Source organism: Saxophila tyrrhenica (genome assembly GCF_035928015.1).
Source record: "Saxophila tyrrhenica strain CCFEE 5935 chromosome Unknown scaffold_4, whole genome shotgun sequence".
Taxonomy (NCBI): domain Eukaryota; kingdom Fungi; phylum Ascomycota; class Dothideomycetes; order Mycosphaerellales; family Extremaceae; genus Saxophila; species Saxophila tyrrhenica.
This window is the reverse complement of record NW_027041736.1, coordinates 25808-42069: the sequence shown is the minus strand read 5'-3', so window position 1 is coordinate 42069 and position 16262 is coordinate 25808. Positions and strand designations below refer to the sequence as shown.

Here is a 16262-nt window from a genome sequence, read left to right as displayed (position 1 = left end):
TGGAGGGGTGGTGTGGCCGGGTAATGTGGTGTTGGATCTGGAGTCTTTGTCCTTTCACATGCGTCTGACTGTCAGGGTAAGGTGGTCCGTGCGATATTCGGCGGACTGCTCCGTCACCTCGCATCCCTTCTCCTAATCTCGCCTCTTTCGCGACACTCTATCTTTCTCATTAGAGATGCTTGTAGTATATTCCCACGGATCACTGGAGTCTGTATAGTCGCGGTACAGTCCTAATAAACGACGACTGGACTACTGGAACAGAGCGACAGCGACGATTCGGAAGTGGCCACCTTGGCCGAACGCCTGCATGCTGACGCGCTACAACCACCACGACAACTCCTCCTCTCTTCTTTCGGCATTCTTGAGCGTTCCGCGACATCTTCACAATGGAGGTACAACAACAGCACGGTAGGGAGGACTTTTCAGGCGTCACCGACGACGACCGAACCGCGACACATTTACCCGGATCGCAACCTGAGGGAAACGCCTCATGGAACCCGGCACTGAGACGCGATAGCGATGTGCCTATGCCAGAGTTCAATCAGCAGGATGAAGATGACGACTTCTTCGACCGATATTCCGGCGCGACCCCGAAGAAGCAGGGGCAGCAGCAGCCGATAGAACAAGAGCAGAGCCCGCTTCGAGGGGTGGAGGCGGCGGAGATGGACGAGCCACTATCGCCGATGCGGAGGAAGAGTATATCTGTGCTCTCGGTAATAGATGTGCAGGAGGACGACGCGACACCGGAGGAGCTGAGCCGAACGCCTTCACACCATGTCGAAGTTAGTGGCTCGTTCCGAAGAGGGGCTGATAGCTTTGAGGAAGAGGATGACGAGGCGCTACCAAGGCCGGAGAGCAAGGACGAGGAGAAGGAGATTCTAGATCCTTTGGAGTCCATGGCAGAGCAGAGGGTCGCACTCGAGGAGACAATGCCTGAGACGGAAGCGCCGAATGGAGATGTGGAGGCGGGCGGTGCGGGAGAGAGGGACAACGCGGAAATGGAGCGCATCATGAGCAGCCCGTCCGAGCATTACGAGCACCAAGGCGAAGTCACGGCAATGGAGGAGGCTATCGAGCCCAGCGCAGACGCGCCTCTGATCGATGACGAGGAACCCTTGCCTACACCTGGGCTGGTGAGCAGGGAGCCCACATTCCCGGTCCAGAATACGGAGGACGAGGAGAAGCTGGAGTTTGACGGTGCAGCTTCACCGCGACATCCTCAACTCAAGTCTGTGGCAGCGCCCCCAAAGATCGACCGATCCTTTACCTCGAACTTCTCAGACTCACCAGTCGTGCCGAAGCAGCCGCAAGAGCAGAGTATACCGAATGATTGGCCTTCTGCGGGCGATGACAGGACGTTTGGAGAATTGCTAGATCATGAGAGCCAGCAGCAACCAATACCGGCGGACGGAGAAGCTCTAGAGCAAATAGCGGCAGAAGAGTCAGCGCAGGTGGCTTCTCTAGATGACGATGAGCTTCTTCCTGAAGAAGAGGGCGAGGTCAAGGAGGAGGATCTGGCCGCAGCGTGGGGAGAGGTTCTAGATGATGACGAGCTACTCTTGGAGGACACGCCCACAGATGGAGGTGTTGACCCGAGCTCGTTCTTCGGTGGAGGAGACGATGACGATGGCTTTTTACAGGATGAGCCAGCGCCGGCACCCTCAGCTCCGCAGCATCAGCGAGGAGCATCGCAACCCAACGCCTACCAGGCTCCACAACAGCGGCCACAGTACACTTCATCAAAGACTACGCAGATTTTTGGTGGTCAACATGGCCGCTCAGCGGGCACACCGTCAACAGGTCTAGACGATATCTACACTATTGCCGGCTCAGTCCAGCAACCTCCTCAGTACGGGCAAGCTCAACAGCCCCTGCAACGACCCGCGATGAACCAGGCCCAAAGTTTCGTCGATAAAGCGAAGGGTGGATATCAGTCTCCTTACGATCTACCTATGGAGGTAGTCAAGCCCAGACGGAGACCGCAGCAGACGCCGCATCAATCGCAGCAGAATGTCTCGGGTTCGGCTCCTGCGCCTCCTCCACGGACTAGCAGCATGTCGTCTTCGTTCCAGCCTGGCCAACCGCAAGCACTCCCGTCAAGAAATGTGACTGGTAGCGTAGGCAGCCTCTCTCCTCCGCAGTCGAGTGGTTCTACCACCGCAGGTCAACCAGCTGGCGCACTACCGCAAGGGCGAGCAACAGGTACGCCGAAGCAGGGCAGCAGCGGTTTCTTCGAGGACCTGCCCATGACTGCGAAGCCCAGAGCCAGACCGACCGGTGCGTACACGCCACAACAGCAGCAAGGTGGTGTGCCAGGCATGCCAACACCGCCGCCTTCGATGGGTCCGCCTTCGTTGGCTGGGTCAAGACAGAACACTGGTTACATGCCGCAGCAGATGCAGCAACAGCAGGCGAACTTGCCTCAGACCCCACCAGTGCAGCAACAACAGCCTCCGGTTTATGCTGGGCTGAGAAAGCCGGAGCAGATGGATTTGCTGCCGCAACAACCAGTACAAGCACCAGCACAAGGGTTGCAGCCTCAACCTGGTCAGATGCCTCCGGTGCAGAAGACGAGATATTCTCCGAATCCGCAACAACAGCAACCAGTGTCTGCCGCTGGATCGTCTTCGCTGTCAACACCACCTGCTCCGCCCGCAGCCTCCGGACGATACTCTCCAGCACCAGCATCTACGCAAGCTGCTCAGGTTCCGTCAGCTGCACCAGCAAGATACTCGCCAGCGCCACAGTCAATGCCAGCCCCAGCGCAAGCTAAGCCAAGGAACCCATCCGTGCCGAGCAACGTCCACCAATTTGCACCACGAACGAGTAGTCCGCTCGCCGGGTTGAATCTGGACAAACCGCTCCCCAGCTCTCCCCCTCGAGCAAGTGTGCAACAGCATCCACAGCAGCAGCAGATGACGCCTCCCGAGCAGCCGCCGCCTTCTAGGTATGCTCCATCGACTGACGCTGTCATGCAGCATCCTGGCATGGTACAGCCACCGATGAACTTCTCGCCGCCTACTCAGCGGCCACGAACGCAGAGTCCGGATGCTGCGATGAAGAGGCCGAGAGTGCTGCAGGAGATGGGAAGACCGAGCTCTTCAGCTGGCGTTGGACGAATGCCTCAGCAGCAACCACAGCAAGCGGCTCTGCCTACAAGGTCTGGACTTCCACATCGCCGACAGTTCTCGCGTGACCTCACCTTCGCCGCACCGCAAGACGAGCGCAGTCAGGATCCTTTGCAACGATGGAAAGGCTACCCGATCTTCAAGTGGAGCGCTTCAGGCACTGTCCTCTCCACCTCCCCCAAGCAAACGCCCTTCTACGCCGCAGGCCAAGGCATGCCCTCCGTCAAATGCACACCCGGCCCCATCACCATCCAAGACGCCACCACCTTCATGCCCCTCGACGACCGCACCGCCAAATTTCCCGGTCCCCTCACAGCACGCAGCAAGCGCCAAAAGAAAGACTTGCTCGCCTGGCTCGAGACGAAAATCTCCGACCTCGACCGCCAGACCGAGAGCGTCATGCTCCACCCCACCCTCGACCCCACCACCCGGAAACGCACCGAAGAGAAACTCCTCCTCTGGCGCCTCCTCCGCGTCTTCGTCTCCCACGACGGCGTCCTCGAAGGCACCCCCGCCCTTGAAGCCGAATCCCGCGCCATCCTCCTCCCCAACCTCGCACAGATGGCGCAAGTCGCTGATCTCCAATCCCCCGGCTCCGCGGCCGCTGCCGCAGACCCAGTGGACAAGAAGGTCCTGTTCCAGATTCGGCAGGCGCTTCTCGAGGGCCAACGCGAGAGGGCGGTCTGGCTCGCTGAGGAGAAGAAGTTGTGGGGTCATGCGATGCTGATCGCTTCGACGCTGGGTCCGGAGAGTTGGAAGCAGATCGTGCAGTCTTTCGTGCGGAGCCAGGTCAAGAGCGTGGGCGCTGATGCCAGGAGCACGGCGGCGCTGTATCAGGTTTTCGCGGGGAACAGCGAGGAGTGCGTCGATGAGCTCGTGCCGCCGAGCGCGAGAGCGGGGTTTCAGTTTATTGGGGTCGAGGATAAGAGGGCCGGAGGCGATCCGTTGGAGGGCTTAGATCAGTGGCGGGAGACTGTGGGCTTGGTGGTGGGCAATCGGACGGCGAATGATGTGCAGAGTCTGCTTGCGCTGGGTAAGTTGCTGCAGGGTTATGGGAGGGTGGAGGCGGCGGGTGTGTGTTGGCTGTTTGCACGGCAGAGCGTTAAGTTGTCCGGGCAGGATGAGGAGGGCGTGGATGCTGTGTTGATTGGGGGCAATCATTCGGTGAAAGATGAGGAGGGGGTGTTGGGACCGGATCTGGATGCGGTGCTGGCGACGGAGGTGTACGAGTACGCTTCTTCGCTGTCTGCGCAGGCGAACTCGGCGCCGTATCTGCCGCATTTGCAGGCTTATAAGCTCATCCACGCGCAGAACCTGGCGGCTTCCGGGCTCAAGACCAAAGCACAAGTTTACTGCGACGCCATCACGTCGGCTTACACCTCTACGACACGGCCATCGCCTTACTACCATCCGACTTTCACCTCCGCGGTTGCGGAGTTTAGCGCTTTCCTCGCGCAGACGCCGCATGATGGCAAGGCGGGCTTCTTCTCTAAGCCGGCGATGAACAAAGTCTCGTCTGGCGCTGCGAGCTGGTTCAGCAAGTTCGTCGCTGGAGATGAGGACTCCGAGTCTAATGCCAGCGGCCATGGAAGCGAAGGCGGAGCAGGGCCATTTGGCGGCGTCAGTGGAGAGTCCCCGGATCTGTCGCGCACAGGCAGCGGGACAGAACTCTACAACCCTGCCATGGGCGCTGGCATGCCCATCCCAACCTCCACCGTGCCCCAACAGCCAGCATTCGCGCCCAGCAGCGGACCGAGTCGCTACGCCCCGTCCAGCCAAGGCAGCCAGTTCACCTCCGGAAGCCTCGGAGCAACAGCGAAATATGCACCACCAGGCCAGCACTCCTTCGCCGCCCACGGCTTCCCCGCCGCAGAACCCCAGCGTCCTGGATCCGCGCGCTACGCGCCTGCGCCTTCGAGTAATAGTCTTGGGGTTCCAAGACCGGAAGCCATGCGTAGAGGATCGGAAAACAGTCTGCCCTACGCTCCTGCTTCGAGGCGAGGGTCAGCGCAGGATACGAGCTCCGTGGGGAGCTATGAGCCCCGTCCGCTTTTGGCGGATGAGGGGTCGATGTATAGTTACTCCCCCGCCCCCTCGCCGCTCGTGCAAGCGCAGCAGGCGCCTGCGGTGCAGGAACCAGAGAGCGCACCCTTAGACGCCCCCAGCGGCACGTTCACCGCACAGGAACCAGAACTCGATCCCGAAGACGGCAGCGGCGGTGGTGGCTACGCTCCTCCAACGTCAGGAGGCTACGAACCACCGAGTTATTCGACCTACCAACCTTACGAACCCGACCCGGAATCCCCCTCCGATACCGCCAACCCCGCGCCAAAGAAAATGCGCCTCCCCGGCGAGGACTCCGACGACGAGATGCACGAGCTTACGCGCCGCGCCGCCGCCTTGAAAAAGTCCCAAGCGGATCGCGCCGCAGACGAAGCTTTCCGCAAAGCCGCCGAAGCCGACGCCGCGCGGGACAGCAAATCGAACAACAGAGACAGTTTGTCGGGCGAGCAGAAGAAAGGCTGGCTCACCGGCTGGTTTGGAGGGAAGAAAGAGGGGACTGCGTCCCCGGGGCCGATCAAGGCGAAGCTCGGCGAGGAGAATTCGTTCTACTATGACGAGAATCTGAAGAAATGGGTTAATAAGAAGGGTGGAGCGGAAGCCGCGGCGCCTGTGAGTGCGACGCCGCCGCCGCCTAAGGGGATGAGTCGGGGACCCTCTGGGATGGGCGGCAGTGGAAGTGGGCCACCGTCGAGGGTGGGGAGTATGGGACCCCCGCCGCCGAGGCCGGGAACGAGTGGCACGAATGCTTCTGGGAGCGGTGTTCCTGGGTCTGGACCGCCGAGCAGGAGTGCTACGCCTGCTTCTGACGCCGGAGGCGCCGCTGGACCAGTTGGAGCGGTGAACGGTGACACAGCAGCGGCGTCAGCGGTTCCTCCGTCCATGGCTGCGCCCCCGATGCGACCGAGCAGCAGTCTGAGCACGGCGAGTAGTATCGACGACCTTCTAGCTGGAGGCCCGCCGGGCGCTGGGGGCAGGAAGGCGGGGACGGTGAAGAAGAAGAAGGGGGGGAGGTATGTGGATGTGATGGCGAAGTAGACGAGGCTTTGGATTCTTGCATGAGCGGGCTGGCGTTACCTGGGTAGATGGGAAGGTGTGTTTGGTGTAGTTGTATACCTATTACCCCCTTAGACTTCTTAATGGATGGGTGCGTCTCTGGCGAGAGATGTGCCTTTTGTGATCGGACATTCCTTGACTGCTTTTGCCTTCAGTCGTTACCTCCCAGACGCAACCGTAGACGATGGAGGGTAGAAGTCGTGGAGGATAACGACTCGCACTCATTGCACAACACTCAAAGACGGAATCTAGAACAAGCCACGAACGCCTTCTATCGGCAGCGGTGGGTCTTGATTGGTAGATACCACCGCTGTTGCGACTTACCGATGTATAGCAGTACGGCTGGCAAGGCTGAGAGGGTCCAGAGGGCTGTACATCTACTTCGCTTGTCCGCTCTCATTTTTCAAGATAATGACTAGCTGGCATGGCATTCAATGCCAACACCCTCTCCTCGATCTCAATGCCACCGACGACTCCGACAGCCCAGCCCAGTACGTCGACGGCGACGACTCCGACGATAGTCCCTCAAAGCCCAACAACCTCCCCAACACCTCAGACTCTGCCAGCAAACTCCGTAAAGCCAAGACGAAGCCCACCTGCACCGCAACAGCAGCATACTATCCCAATAGAAGAGCCCCTCGCCCAAGTCCTCCTGACCTGGTTCGTCCAAGTCATCGGGCTCGCCGCCGCAATCGTCTTCGCCGTCTTCGCCGTCCTGTCGTGGATCGACTCGCAGCACGCCAAAGCGCAAGCCAATGCCGCGAATTTGTTAGCGCTCGCAGCGATATGCACTCAGACACTAGAAGTGCGTGCTCCGTTTATCTCATCTCGAGGGGGTCAGCGGACGCTGCTAACAATGGCGACGTTTTGCAGAATACAGCGCTCAAGGGCCTCTGTGACCCCTTCTTCACCAGTGCCTGGCCGAGTATAGCTGCTGCTGTGCAGACGCTGTTGCCGTATGTGCCGAGCTCTGCGGCACCGAGTTACAGTCATGTGCCCGACGGCTCGCAAGGGGCAGATACTGGGGCTGGACTACCTCACTTACCACCAGCAACGACAGGGCAGAAGGTGGGTATCGGGGTAGGGCTGGGGATCGGAGTGACGACGCTGTTCGTCACTGGGTTAACTTACTTTCGCATACGGGGAGGAGGCATTACAGCGGTGCTTGAACCAGCCCGGGGCATGATTGTTCGTTCCGGGGAGGTGATGACGGGGCCATGTTCGAAGAAATAGTTGGATTGGGCGCTGCGTGTGCATACTGTCGTGTCCACCCGGTGTTCGGACCTCCATTACATCGCAAGAGATCAATACTCCATCAGCCGCAACTTCTTCCCCACTTCCCTCCGCTGCGCCACCTTCTCCATCGGCCGCTCGCCTTCCTCCTTCGACTTGAGCGCCGCCTGCAGCATGCCGGCGTCGAAGAATCCATCTACACATATCGTCAGCATCCAGAATCTCAACAACATCAACATCACGAGGAAGGACGAAAGACTTACAACCCCCCATCTCATCATCACTAGCAACCCCACTCTCATCTCCCCCAGCCTCCCCCTTCGCCACATCCCCTCCGATAATCCTCCCCCTGCTCTTCAACCTCTGCCCGCGCGGGCGATTCTCCTCTGCCTCCCTCGCGCGACTCGCGCCTTTATCCTCGCTCTTCCCCCTCTGCCGCCCGGCTCGCAGCAGCTTCCGGATCTCGATGAAGTAAGCTTCGATGGCGTCGATGAAGCGTTTGGTCTGGCGATGCTTGCTACTGGCGCAGATGGACACGGAGCCGTCTTTGATGATATATCCGATGCCGAAGCCATCGCCGGAGGTTGGGCCGAAGCCGAAGTGGCGGAGCGAGGGGTTGCCGCAGTTGGAGGTGGAGAGGATGGTATTGTTGATCTTATCCCAGCCCGCGTCGGCGAAGATGGACGGGAGACTGTGTTGCTGGCGCGGCGGGCTGGTGGAGGGCGCTTGGCTGCCGTCGTCGCTCATCACGACGCTGTTGCGGTTCGGCGAGGAGACGTGGCTCCCGTCGTGGTCTGGGTCGCGATCGCCGGTGGGGCTGTTCCAGCCGCCGTTGGTGCTGACGCTGGCCGGCTCGCGGGAGGCGGACGTGTTGACGGAGTAGTCTGCTTCGGCCTGGCGTTGCCAGAGGGACATCAGGGCGTAGAGGTGGCGGTCGTGGCCTTGGGCTTTGGCGCATTCTTTCGTGATGGCGGTGTGCTTTTCGCAGGCTTTGCGGAGGGCTTCAATCTTTTGCTCGGCAGGGTTCTCAGCCCAGAAGGTGCGGACGAACTTGACGCTCTCTTGGGTGACGGGTCGGATGGCTTCGGTGCGGCCGTGGAAGAAGGTCTTGGTCATTGCGGGCTCGTATTGCGATTCCATGCGTCCGTACATGCCGTAGTAAGCTGCTTGGTAGGCCATCTGCACGAATGCATCTGGGGAGAAGCCCATTGAGGTCATGAAGTTCTTGCCGTAGCTCATGAACTCGAGAGTCGCGAACTCGTTCTGTCCGATCAGGTCCGCTAGACGTGTTTCGGCGAAACGAAGCGCTGTCGATAGTTCTGGGACCATATCCCATTCAAGCTTGTGAGGGGTCGTGTTCACATCCCCAAAGCTCTTCGGGTCGCGCTTCGATGGATCTGGTGAAGCTGATGCCCAAAGAGACGGAGCTAAGCCGTTGATGCTCTTCGCGAATCGTAGGATAGTATCAGTGTAGACGTCTGAAGCGAACCGCAGCACGGTGTGGCCATCCACGCCAGTATGTTCGAAGTTGATACCGGCGCTGCCGTTCTTGCACACGATGATCTGCAGCTTGTCGTACCATCGGTTCGTACAAGTACCAACTTGCACACCCTTCTCAACGTTCGAGGTACCACACAACATGTTCATGCAGAGATCGGAGCTGCTCTTCGGTTCGGTGCCGTCCAGGCAGAGAATGAAGAGTGCAGAGTCCACAATGTTAAGGCAGTCGCTGTTGTTTGAGCCCTCGTCCTTACCGAGGAGATCTCTCAAGCTGGACCAGATCTTGCGGTTCTCCGTGCTCAGCACTCCCAAGGCGCCACGAGCTGCATCCTGGATCGGAGTCTCTTCTGCATCATTGACGATGACTTGCAAGTTCAGACTGAGGTCTTTCTCGGTCATGATCAGGTCGTTGTTCTCGTCCATGCAGTCGAACCAGTAAAATTGTCCTCGACAGAGCACGACGATGTGCTTGGCAGATGGATCCTGGCCGATCTGGCAGCCGTTCTCGGTGGGTATCCGAGCGGTGCCAAACATGCGAGAGTACTGGTACATGCATAGCGGTTGATTCCGGAGCATGTCTGGCGGCAGTTCCTCTTTTCGTACGGCACGAACGAACGACAACGCTGAGATGGCCAATGAAGCTGCCCTGGTCACCTGGTTATTGCGAGCTGGCGTGGGGTCATCTTCCAGCAGAAAGAACGGATTGAGGTTGAGAACCACCGGGTTGTCGAAGTTCAGGTATGAATCGTACCCTTCCATGCGTTAGAGGCATCTCAGTGCTGAAAGCAGGCAGTGAACTTACAAAACTGCTCGATGTAGCTCGTCTTTCCCTCCGCATACGACTTCAGCTTCTCCTGCAAAGCAGGTCCGTCCGTTCGAAGAAACTCTTCTATCGCTCGCTCGGAATCATGATGCTCTCGCGCGGTCTGCAGAGGATCAAGAGACCCCAAATACCTCTTGCACGTCGCTTCAAGATCTGGGATGGGAAGCTTCGGCAGCTTGTCCTGTGCTGCGAACGTGATACCAGGCTTCGACTTGTGATCCCCGTTGTTGGTGATCGGGTTCTGTTCCTCCTTGCTGAAGCTCTGCGTTGCCTCTTTGGCGTTGGCTTCAGATCGCTCAGGCATGGTTAAGGAGTCCTTTCTGGGTGTTGATCGTCCCAGCCGTTGGTCGATTGATGGCAGTGTCCTTACTGGTGACATAATGTAAGTAAGCATCCGTGCTAACTATGTAATGGAGACACGAGCGTGGCGATGGAAAGGCCACGCAGCCGGGTCCGGTAGAAGTAGTGACAGTCTTGGTAGTAGTAGGCCGGCATTGATGAGCTTCGACGGCTTCACGACAACGTCTGCATAGCCGGCAGAGGCGAGTACGTGGAGTTGTGAGGTGGGAAGGAGAGGTTTTGAATGTTGGCCTCGTGGGGAAGATGACGGTCCCAAGGCCTAGAGCGTTGTAGTAATAATGTGGATAACGGCCAGTAGCATGTGGGTGTCGTGAAGCCGCTGCACCGAGCCAAAGATGGTGTAGGAGAAAACATCCACTCACCTTATCTGGAACACCTGTTCAACCTCGGGCCAATTGCCGACGGGTGAGGTCGTCCGGCGAGGCGGCTGTTGGAGAAGAAGAGGACCACGGGCAAGGACAAACGGAGTATATGGAGCTAGGCAAGCTGGAGTATGCAGGTTGAAACGTGCTGTAGGAGCTGCGGCAGGGGTAGCTCGAGTAATTGCTAATGGCGTAGGTCCAAGGAGAGTTTAGTAGAGGCGGTCCGCTGCGATGTCGAGAGGTGAGGTTGGAGGGCAAGTATATGGCGCTGATCAGTTATTCTTTATGAGTATTCATGCTTGGGACACGTGAACAGGAACACCCGGACGCTCCAAAAGGTCAGTTGATTGTGTCGCCCAGAAGAGATGACGTTGGAAGCTGCTCGAGTTTAGGCGTGGAGTGGTGGAGGCGGAAGGCGGACGAGGGGAAGTTGTGCAGCGCTGCCTTTGACCCGGACACCCCAGCAAGGCCACAGACCACCACCTGATCACAGGATGCTTCTCCTTCCCCATGACGGATATTCTCACGGTCCTGGTCGACTTTGACATTCGACCCTATACCCATATTCTGCCATCGTTGGAAAAGGCGTTAATCACGACTGCCGACCTGCTGTCGCTTGAGCCGCTCGATGTCGCCAAGCGCGCCCAGGTGCCTGCTGGGGAGGTGAGGAAACTCGTTGATGCAGTGCTGGATGGTCTACATGGGGCTGTTGGGAGGTCAAGGCAAGTCTATGGCCAGGATGTGGGAGGTCCGGTAGACTTGAGTGAAGACCGGCCTCCTGGCCGCATCAGCACTTTGGACAGATCTCTGGATGCCAGCCTCAACGGTGGCGTTGCGCCTGGATATCTCACCGAGATAGTTGGCGAGAGCGCCGTGGGCAAGACGCAGTCCCTTCTGACACTCCTACTGTCGGTACAACTACCGCCACCATACGGACTGGGAAAGCCAGCGCTCTACATATCCACAGAGGCGCCTCTCCAGACAACCCGCCTAGCCCAGATCCTTAAGACCAACCCAGGCCTCACGTCCCTTCCAGAGTCCGAACGGCCCTCCTTATCCCGCATCCAGAGCACACACATCCACGATGTCGAAGCCCAAGAGCACATCCTCCGCTACCAAGTCCCCGTCGCCATCAAGAAACAGAACATCGGCCTCTTAGTCATTGACAGCATAGCAGCCAACTACCGCGCCGAGTTCGACAAGTCCAAAGCCCGCAAAGGCGCCGAGTCCTTTGCAAAACGCAGCAACCAGCTCGCGCAACTCGGTGCTTTACTGCGGGACATCGCGCGCACGCATAATGTCGCGGTGGTGATGGCGAACCAAGTCGCAGACCGCTTTACCCTGGTCGAGGGATCTGGCTACGCTCACAACAGTACGAGTCAAAATACCACACAGCGCTCTCGTCCTGCCTCACCACCCCAACAGCAGACCTCCAGGAGTGCAGCCATGTCCCAGCCCGTCCCCTCCTCCGGCGTCCCTCTAACCCCAGCGCAGCTTCTTTCGACAGACGACCCGCTGGCCCTAGATCACCAACAGCGCTTCTTCACCGGCTGGGGTGACGATCCGGAGGCGTCGAACTTCAAAACACCCAGCCTTGGCCTTACATGGACGAACCAGCTCGGGGCGAGGATTGCTTTGCTCAAAGAACCGGTCTATGAGGAGCGCGCGTACGCACCGGGCGAGGACAGGAACGTCTCTGGGTGGAACAGGAAGGCGAAGGTTGTGTTTAGTGCGTGGGGTCCGGAGAAAGACACGGGGTTTGAAATCTGGGAGGGTGGGGTCAGGGGGGTGAAGGAGCCGCCGTGATGTATGCGAGATCAATGGGTGCATTACTGTTTGCACTCAGGAGTGGCTTCGCTACCCCACTGGTTGTTCGCGGCTCCATGCCTACGATACTTTATCAGGATTTTCTGAGACATCACTAGCGCTACCATTTCTGTAGTGAGGTCAAGAAATTTCAATGAATGAAGAAGCATCTCGAAGGACCCATTTTCATTCATAGTGCAGGGCTTGCTGTACAGCATCACTGCTATAGTGACACGGAGCCAGCATCGCCATCATGCCCTCGCACCTCCGCGCCATTGCGCCTCTAAGATGCTCCCTGCAAATGCTCCGCTAGTCCTTTTGCCGCCGCTTCGCGTATGCAACCACATATCCACCCTTCATGCCATAGTCGTTCCCTCATGAAACAGTAACAGCGTAGCAAGACATGCGACTCTCAATCCTCCATCATATCATCGTCGCGGAAATCCTCATCAGCCTCATCATCTTCGTCGTCCTCCTCGAGCTCCTTGGCCGCCTGCGCATAGTCGATCTCCTTGCCGCGTGTGCGCGAGCCGACGATGTTGTCCATGTCGATCTCCTCCATGTTATCGTCGTCGGCTTCTTCGGGCTCGCCTTCGCCGGCCTCACCCTAGAGAAAACAGCAGAAGTTAGCGGGTGCTTTAATTGAAGTGGTCGTCGGAAAGAGAGGGTGGTGTACCTCCTCCTCACTCTCACTCTCGTCGCTGACGTCTTGCATCTCGTCGCCGGCGATCGGGGCAGGGGCTTTGCCTTTGCCCTTGTCCGCGACTTGCTCTTCCATTGGCGTGTCGGTGCCGGCCATGGTGGTGGTGTTGGGGTCGGAGTTCTCGTTGCTCATTGTGGATGGATGCGCGGTGGTATGCTCTATGCGATGTTGTGAGTGAGTTATATGCGATTGCGATTCGGAAAGTGTGAAGAGTGGTGAAGTCGGTGGAAGTCTGTGCAAGAGGTGTAGTGAGGATGGATGTGGTTGCTTGGGTTGCACTTCCCAAAGCACTTTACGCGAAAAGCGACGCTATACTTTATTCGGACTAGCACTACGCGTCGAGTGAGGAAGGCGCGTCTCCATATCGATGTCTCAACCTCATGTCCAGAGAACGTTTCTAACATCGGACTATACCATGGCTTCCAGACTGCGTGGACGACCGGCGCATGCCCCAGGACCAACATATTGCAGCTACTCCAACAATGGCAGCAAACTTGTCACCGTCGGCTCGAACAGTCTGCTCCGCGTCTTCCCACACAACTCTGACGACGAACCACCGGTGATAGACGTATGGACGGACAACCACTTTGCTGTCGCAGCTGCCAACGACTTCTTCCTTGTCGGGTCTGAAGATGGCTCTGTTACGAAGTACTCCTTGCTCACCAACAGCTTGGAGGAGATTCTCATCAGGTGTACTCTGCCGATTCGGGATATTGCATTGTCCCCTGATAGTCAGTGGGCTGCGGTGGCGAGCGAGTATGTATTCTTGATACTATAGATGCTATGCAGGTCTGACGGTCATGCAGTGAAATCGAAGTCAAGGTCGTCAGCACGAAAGACATGACACAAGTGTTCTACTTACGGGAACACCCACGCTCCGCGAAGAACGTTTCGTTCGATGTGAACAACAGCACCGTCGCAGTTTCGTGTACAGACGGGCTCATCTACATCTACTCCATCAGCTCAGAGCAGCCGCAACTTCTCAAGCGAATCGACGGCTTGATTAAGATCCTGGAGAACGACGCAGACGCCAGCGCGAGAGCCATCTGGCACCCGGATGGCAGAGCTTTTGCGGCTCCAACTGCGACGAGAGATCTGCAGGTGGTTGCTCGAGCAGATTGGAAGCTGCAGAAAGCTTTCAAAGGCGGGCATCGTGGCGACATCACAGCTGCAGCGTGGTCGCCAAATGGCGCGTTGCTTGCAACTGCTGGAGCTGACAAGAGTCTTGTGCTCTGGGAGACGAGATCGCAGAAGATCATCAAGTCATTTGACGATATTCAAGATGTCATTCTGTGCCTGCAGTGGCACCCGACCGACAATGTCTTGTCCTACACCAACACCAACGGCGAACTGTTCATGAGAGCGGAAGTGGTACCAGGCGAACATGCAAAGCTGCTCAAGGTCGCTCTTCAACCTGCGCCTATGAACGGCGATCCTCTGTCGGACGTCTCAGGTAATGCAATAAGGGCACCACCAGGCCACGGTAAGCCTGGCGTCAATGGCTGGGATGGACCCTCAGAGAACGACTATGTCGACAGCTTATTGGACGATGCTATGTCGCAGGATGGTGCCGACTTCATCGAAGATGATGACGGGGCCGGCTATGCTGAAGCGCCGAACCGCAACGGCAAGCGTATTGCCAACAGCATCGAGGGGCCGATCGCGAAGCGGCCTGCAGCGTACTCGGTGTGGCAGCCGAGGGTTCACGAAGCATTCCAGCCTGGAAGTACCCCTTGGAAGGGCAACCGACGGTACCTCTGCTTGAACCTCACGGGCTTTGTCTGGACGGTGGATCAAGAGACGCACAACACCGTCACCGTCGAGTTCTATGACCGCCAGGAGCATCGTGACTTCCACTTCACTGATCCTTACTTGTACGACAAAGCCTGCTTGAACGAGAAAGGCACGCTCTTTTCTTGTCCACCATCCGCTCAGCATCCGGCAGTGATTTACTACCGACCGCACGAGAGCTGGACATCTCGAACAGACTGGCGCATCAACATGCCTGCCGGCGAGAAGATCACCTCAATATCCCTAAGCGACTCCTGTATCGTCGCCACCACAACAGCCGGCTACGTCCGGATCTACAGCCTGTACGGCCTGCCGCTCAAGATGTACCGCCAAAAGAGCACACCAGCAGTCACCTGCGCCAGCTGGCGCGACTACGTAATGACCATCGGCAACGGCCCCGTCGGCGGCGACGGCTCCACACGCCTCCTCTACACGATCGAGAACGTCAAGCGCGACGAAACATACCAAAGCGAAGACATCCTCGCCCTCCCCGACGGCTTCGAATTGAAAAGCGTCTTCTTCAGCGACAAAGGCGACCCCTGCATCTACGACAGCGAAGGCGTCCTCCTCATCCTCCAACACTGGCGCACCCCGGGGCAAGCAAAATGGGTCCCACTCCTCGACACCAGAACCCTCGACCGGCTAGCAAGCGGCAAGAAGGAAGAAAGCTACTGGCCCGTCGCGGTAGCGAACAACAAATTTCACTGCATCATCCTCAAAGGCGGCGAAGCGTACCCCTACTTCCCCCGCCCCTTACTCTCCGACTTCGACTTCCGCATCCCCATCTCCGCCCCCGAAGACGACGACGCGGAGCTGACGCACGGCAATCAGCTGGAAGAGCAATTCGTGCGCAAAGCGCTCGAGCACTCGCTGCAGCTCGATCTCGTGGAGAACACCAACGCGACGCACGCGCAGAAGCAGGAAGTTCCCGTCTTGGAGCGGGAGGTGGATAAAGTGTTACTGCAGCTGCTGGCGAATGAGTGTCGGGAGGGCGAGGAGAGGGGCATGAAGGCGCTGGAGATTGCGACGTTGATGCGGGATCGGACGGGCAAGATGCTGGAGGCGGCTGGGAAGGTGGCGCAGCGGTTTCAGAGGGATGTGTTGGCGGAGAAGATTTTGGAGGTGGCGGAGAGGCGATTGGTGGGGATTGTGGATGATGATGATGTGTGAACGACGGGGGAGCGGTGGAGCTGGGGTTGGGGGGTGGGTGCGTTTGTGTTTGGGTAGACGTGGCATTGGGATATTTTGATGCGAGCAGAGTATAGTGTATACAGTGTCGCATTTCCCCCGGCGCGTCCCCTTGTGAAGCATGCTCTGCCTCCGACATGCTGTCGTGCCACTGCGTTTCGCGATGGTGGGTCAAGTGGCCGGAATGGAGGGAGAAAATGGGGTGATCGGGGTGTTATGCAACGTCAGCTAGCGACGGCTCTTCCCAGCCA

General features: G+C 58.2%; 6 protein-coding genes across 6 annotated transcripts; 4 read left to right on the top strand and 2 right to left on the bottom strand.

Annotated features, from left to right (window-relative positions):
• Positions 1 to 386: 386 nt before the first annotated feature.
• Positions 387 to 6440, top strand: SEC16 (vesicle coat component; the record flags this gene model as incomplete). The annotated part of the gene is made up of 2 exons (XM_064799896.1): positions 387 to 6202; positions 6401 to 6440. 2 exons carry the CDS (start codon positions 387 to 389, stop codon positions 6438 to 6440), a joined length of 5856 nt encoding a protein of 1951 aa, XP_064661235.1.
• Positions 6441 to 6669: 229 nt separating this feature from the next.
• LTR77_002636 (uncharacterized protein) lies at positions 6670 to 7478 on the top strand (the record flags this gene model as incomplete). The annotated part of the gene is made up of 2 exons (XM_064799895.1): positions 6670 to 7050; positions 7119 to 7478. The coding sequence occupies 2 exons, from the start codon at positions 6670 to 6672 to the stop codon at positions 7476 to 7478; spliced, it is 741 nt and encodes a 246-aa protein (XP_064661234.1).
• A 71-nt stretch (positions 7479 to 7549) lies between these two features.
• YAT1 (carnitine O-acetyltransferase yat1) lies at positions 7550 to 10105 on the bottom strand (the record flags this gene model as incomplete). Its single annotated transcript, XM_064799894.1, has 3 exons — positions 7550 to 7674; positions 7742 to 9730; positions 9781 to 10105. 3 exons carry the CDS (start codon positions 10103 to 10105, stop codon positions 7550 to 7552), a joined length of 2439 nt encoding a protein of 812 aa, XP_064661233.1.
• A 713-nt stretch (positions 10106 to 10818) lies between these two features.
• On the top strand, positions 10819 to 12329 carry rhp57 (DNA repair protein rhp57; the record flags this gene model as incomplete). Its single annotated transcript, XM_064799893.1, has 2 exons — positions 10819 to 10861; positions 11017 to 12329. 2 exons carry the CDS (start codon positions 10819 to 10821, stop codon positions 12327 to 12329), a joined length of 1356 nt encoding a protein of 451 aa, XP_064661232.1.
• A 412-nt stretch (positions 12330 to 12741) lies between these two features.
• chz1 (Histone chaperone domain CHZ) lies at positions 12742 to 13164 on the bottom strand (the record flags this gene model as incomplete). Its single annotated transcript, XM_064799892.1, has 2 exons — positions 12742 to 12936; positions 13006 to 13164. The coding sequence occupies 2 exons, from the start codon at positions 13162 to 13164 to the stop codon at positions 12742 to 12744; spliced, it is 354 nt and encodes a 117-aa protein (XP_064661231.1).
• Positions 13165 to 13399: 235 nt separating this feature from the next.
• Positions 13400 to 15993, top strand: mcl1 (DNA polymerase alpha accessory factor Mcl1; the record flags this gene model as incomplete). The annotated part of the gene is made up of 2 exons (XM_064799891.1): positions 13400 to 13788; positions 13839 to 15993. The coding sequence occupies 2 exons, from the start codon at positions 13400 to 13402 to the stop codon at positions 15991 to 15993; spliced, it is 2544 nt and encodes an 847-aa protein (XP_064661230.1).
• Positions 15994 to 16262: the final 269 nt, after the last annotated feature.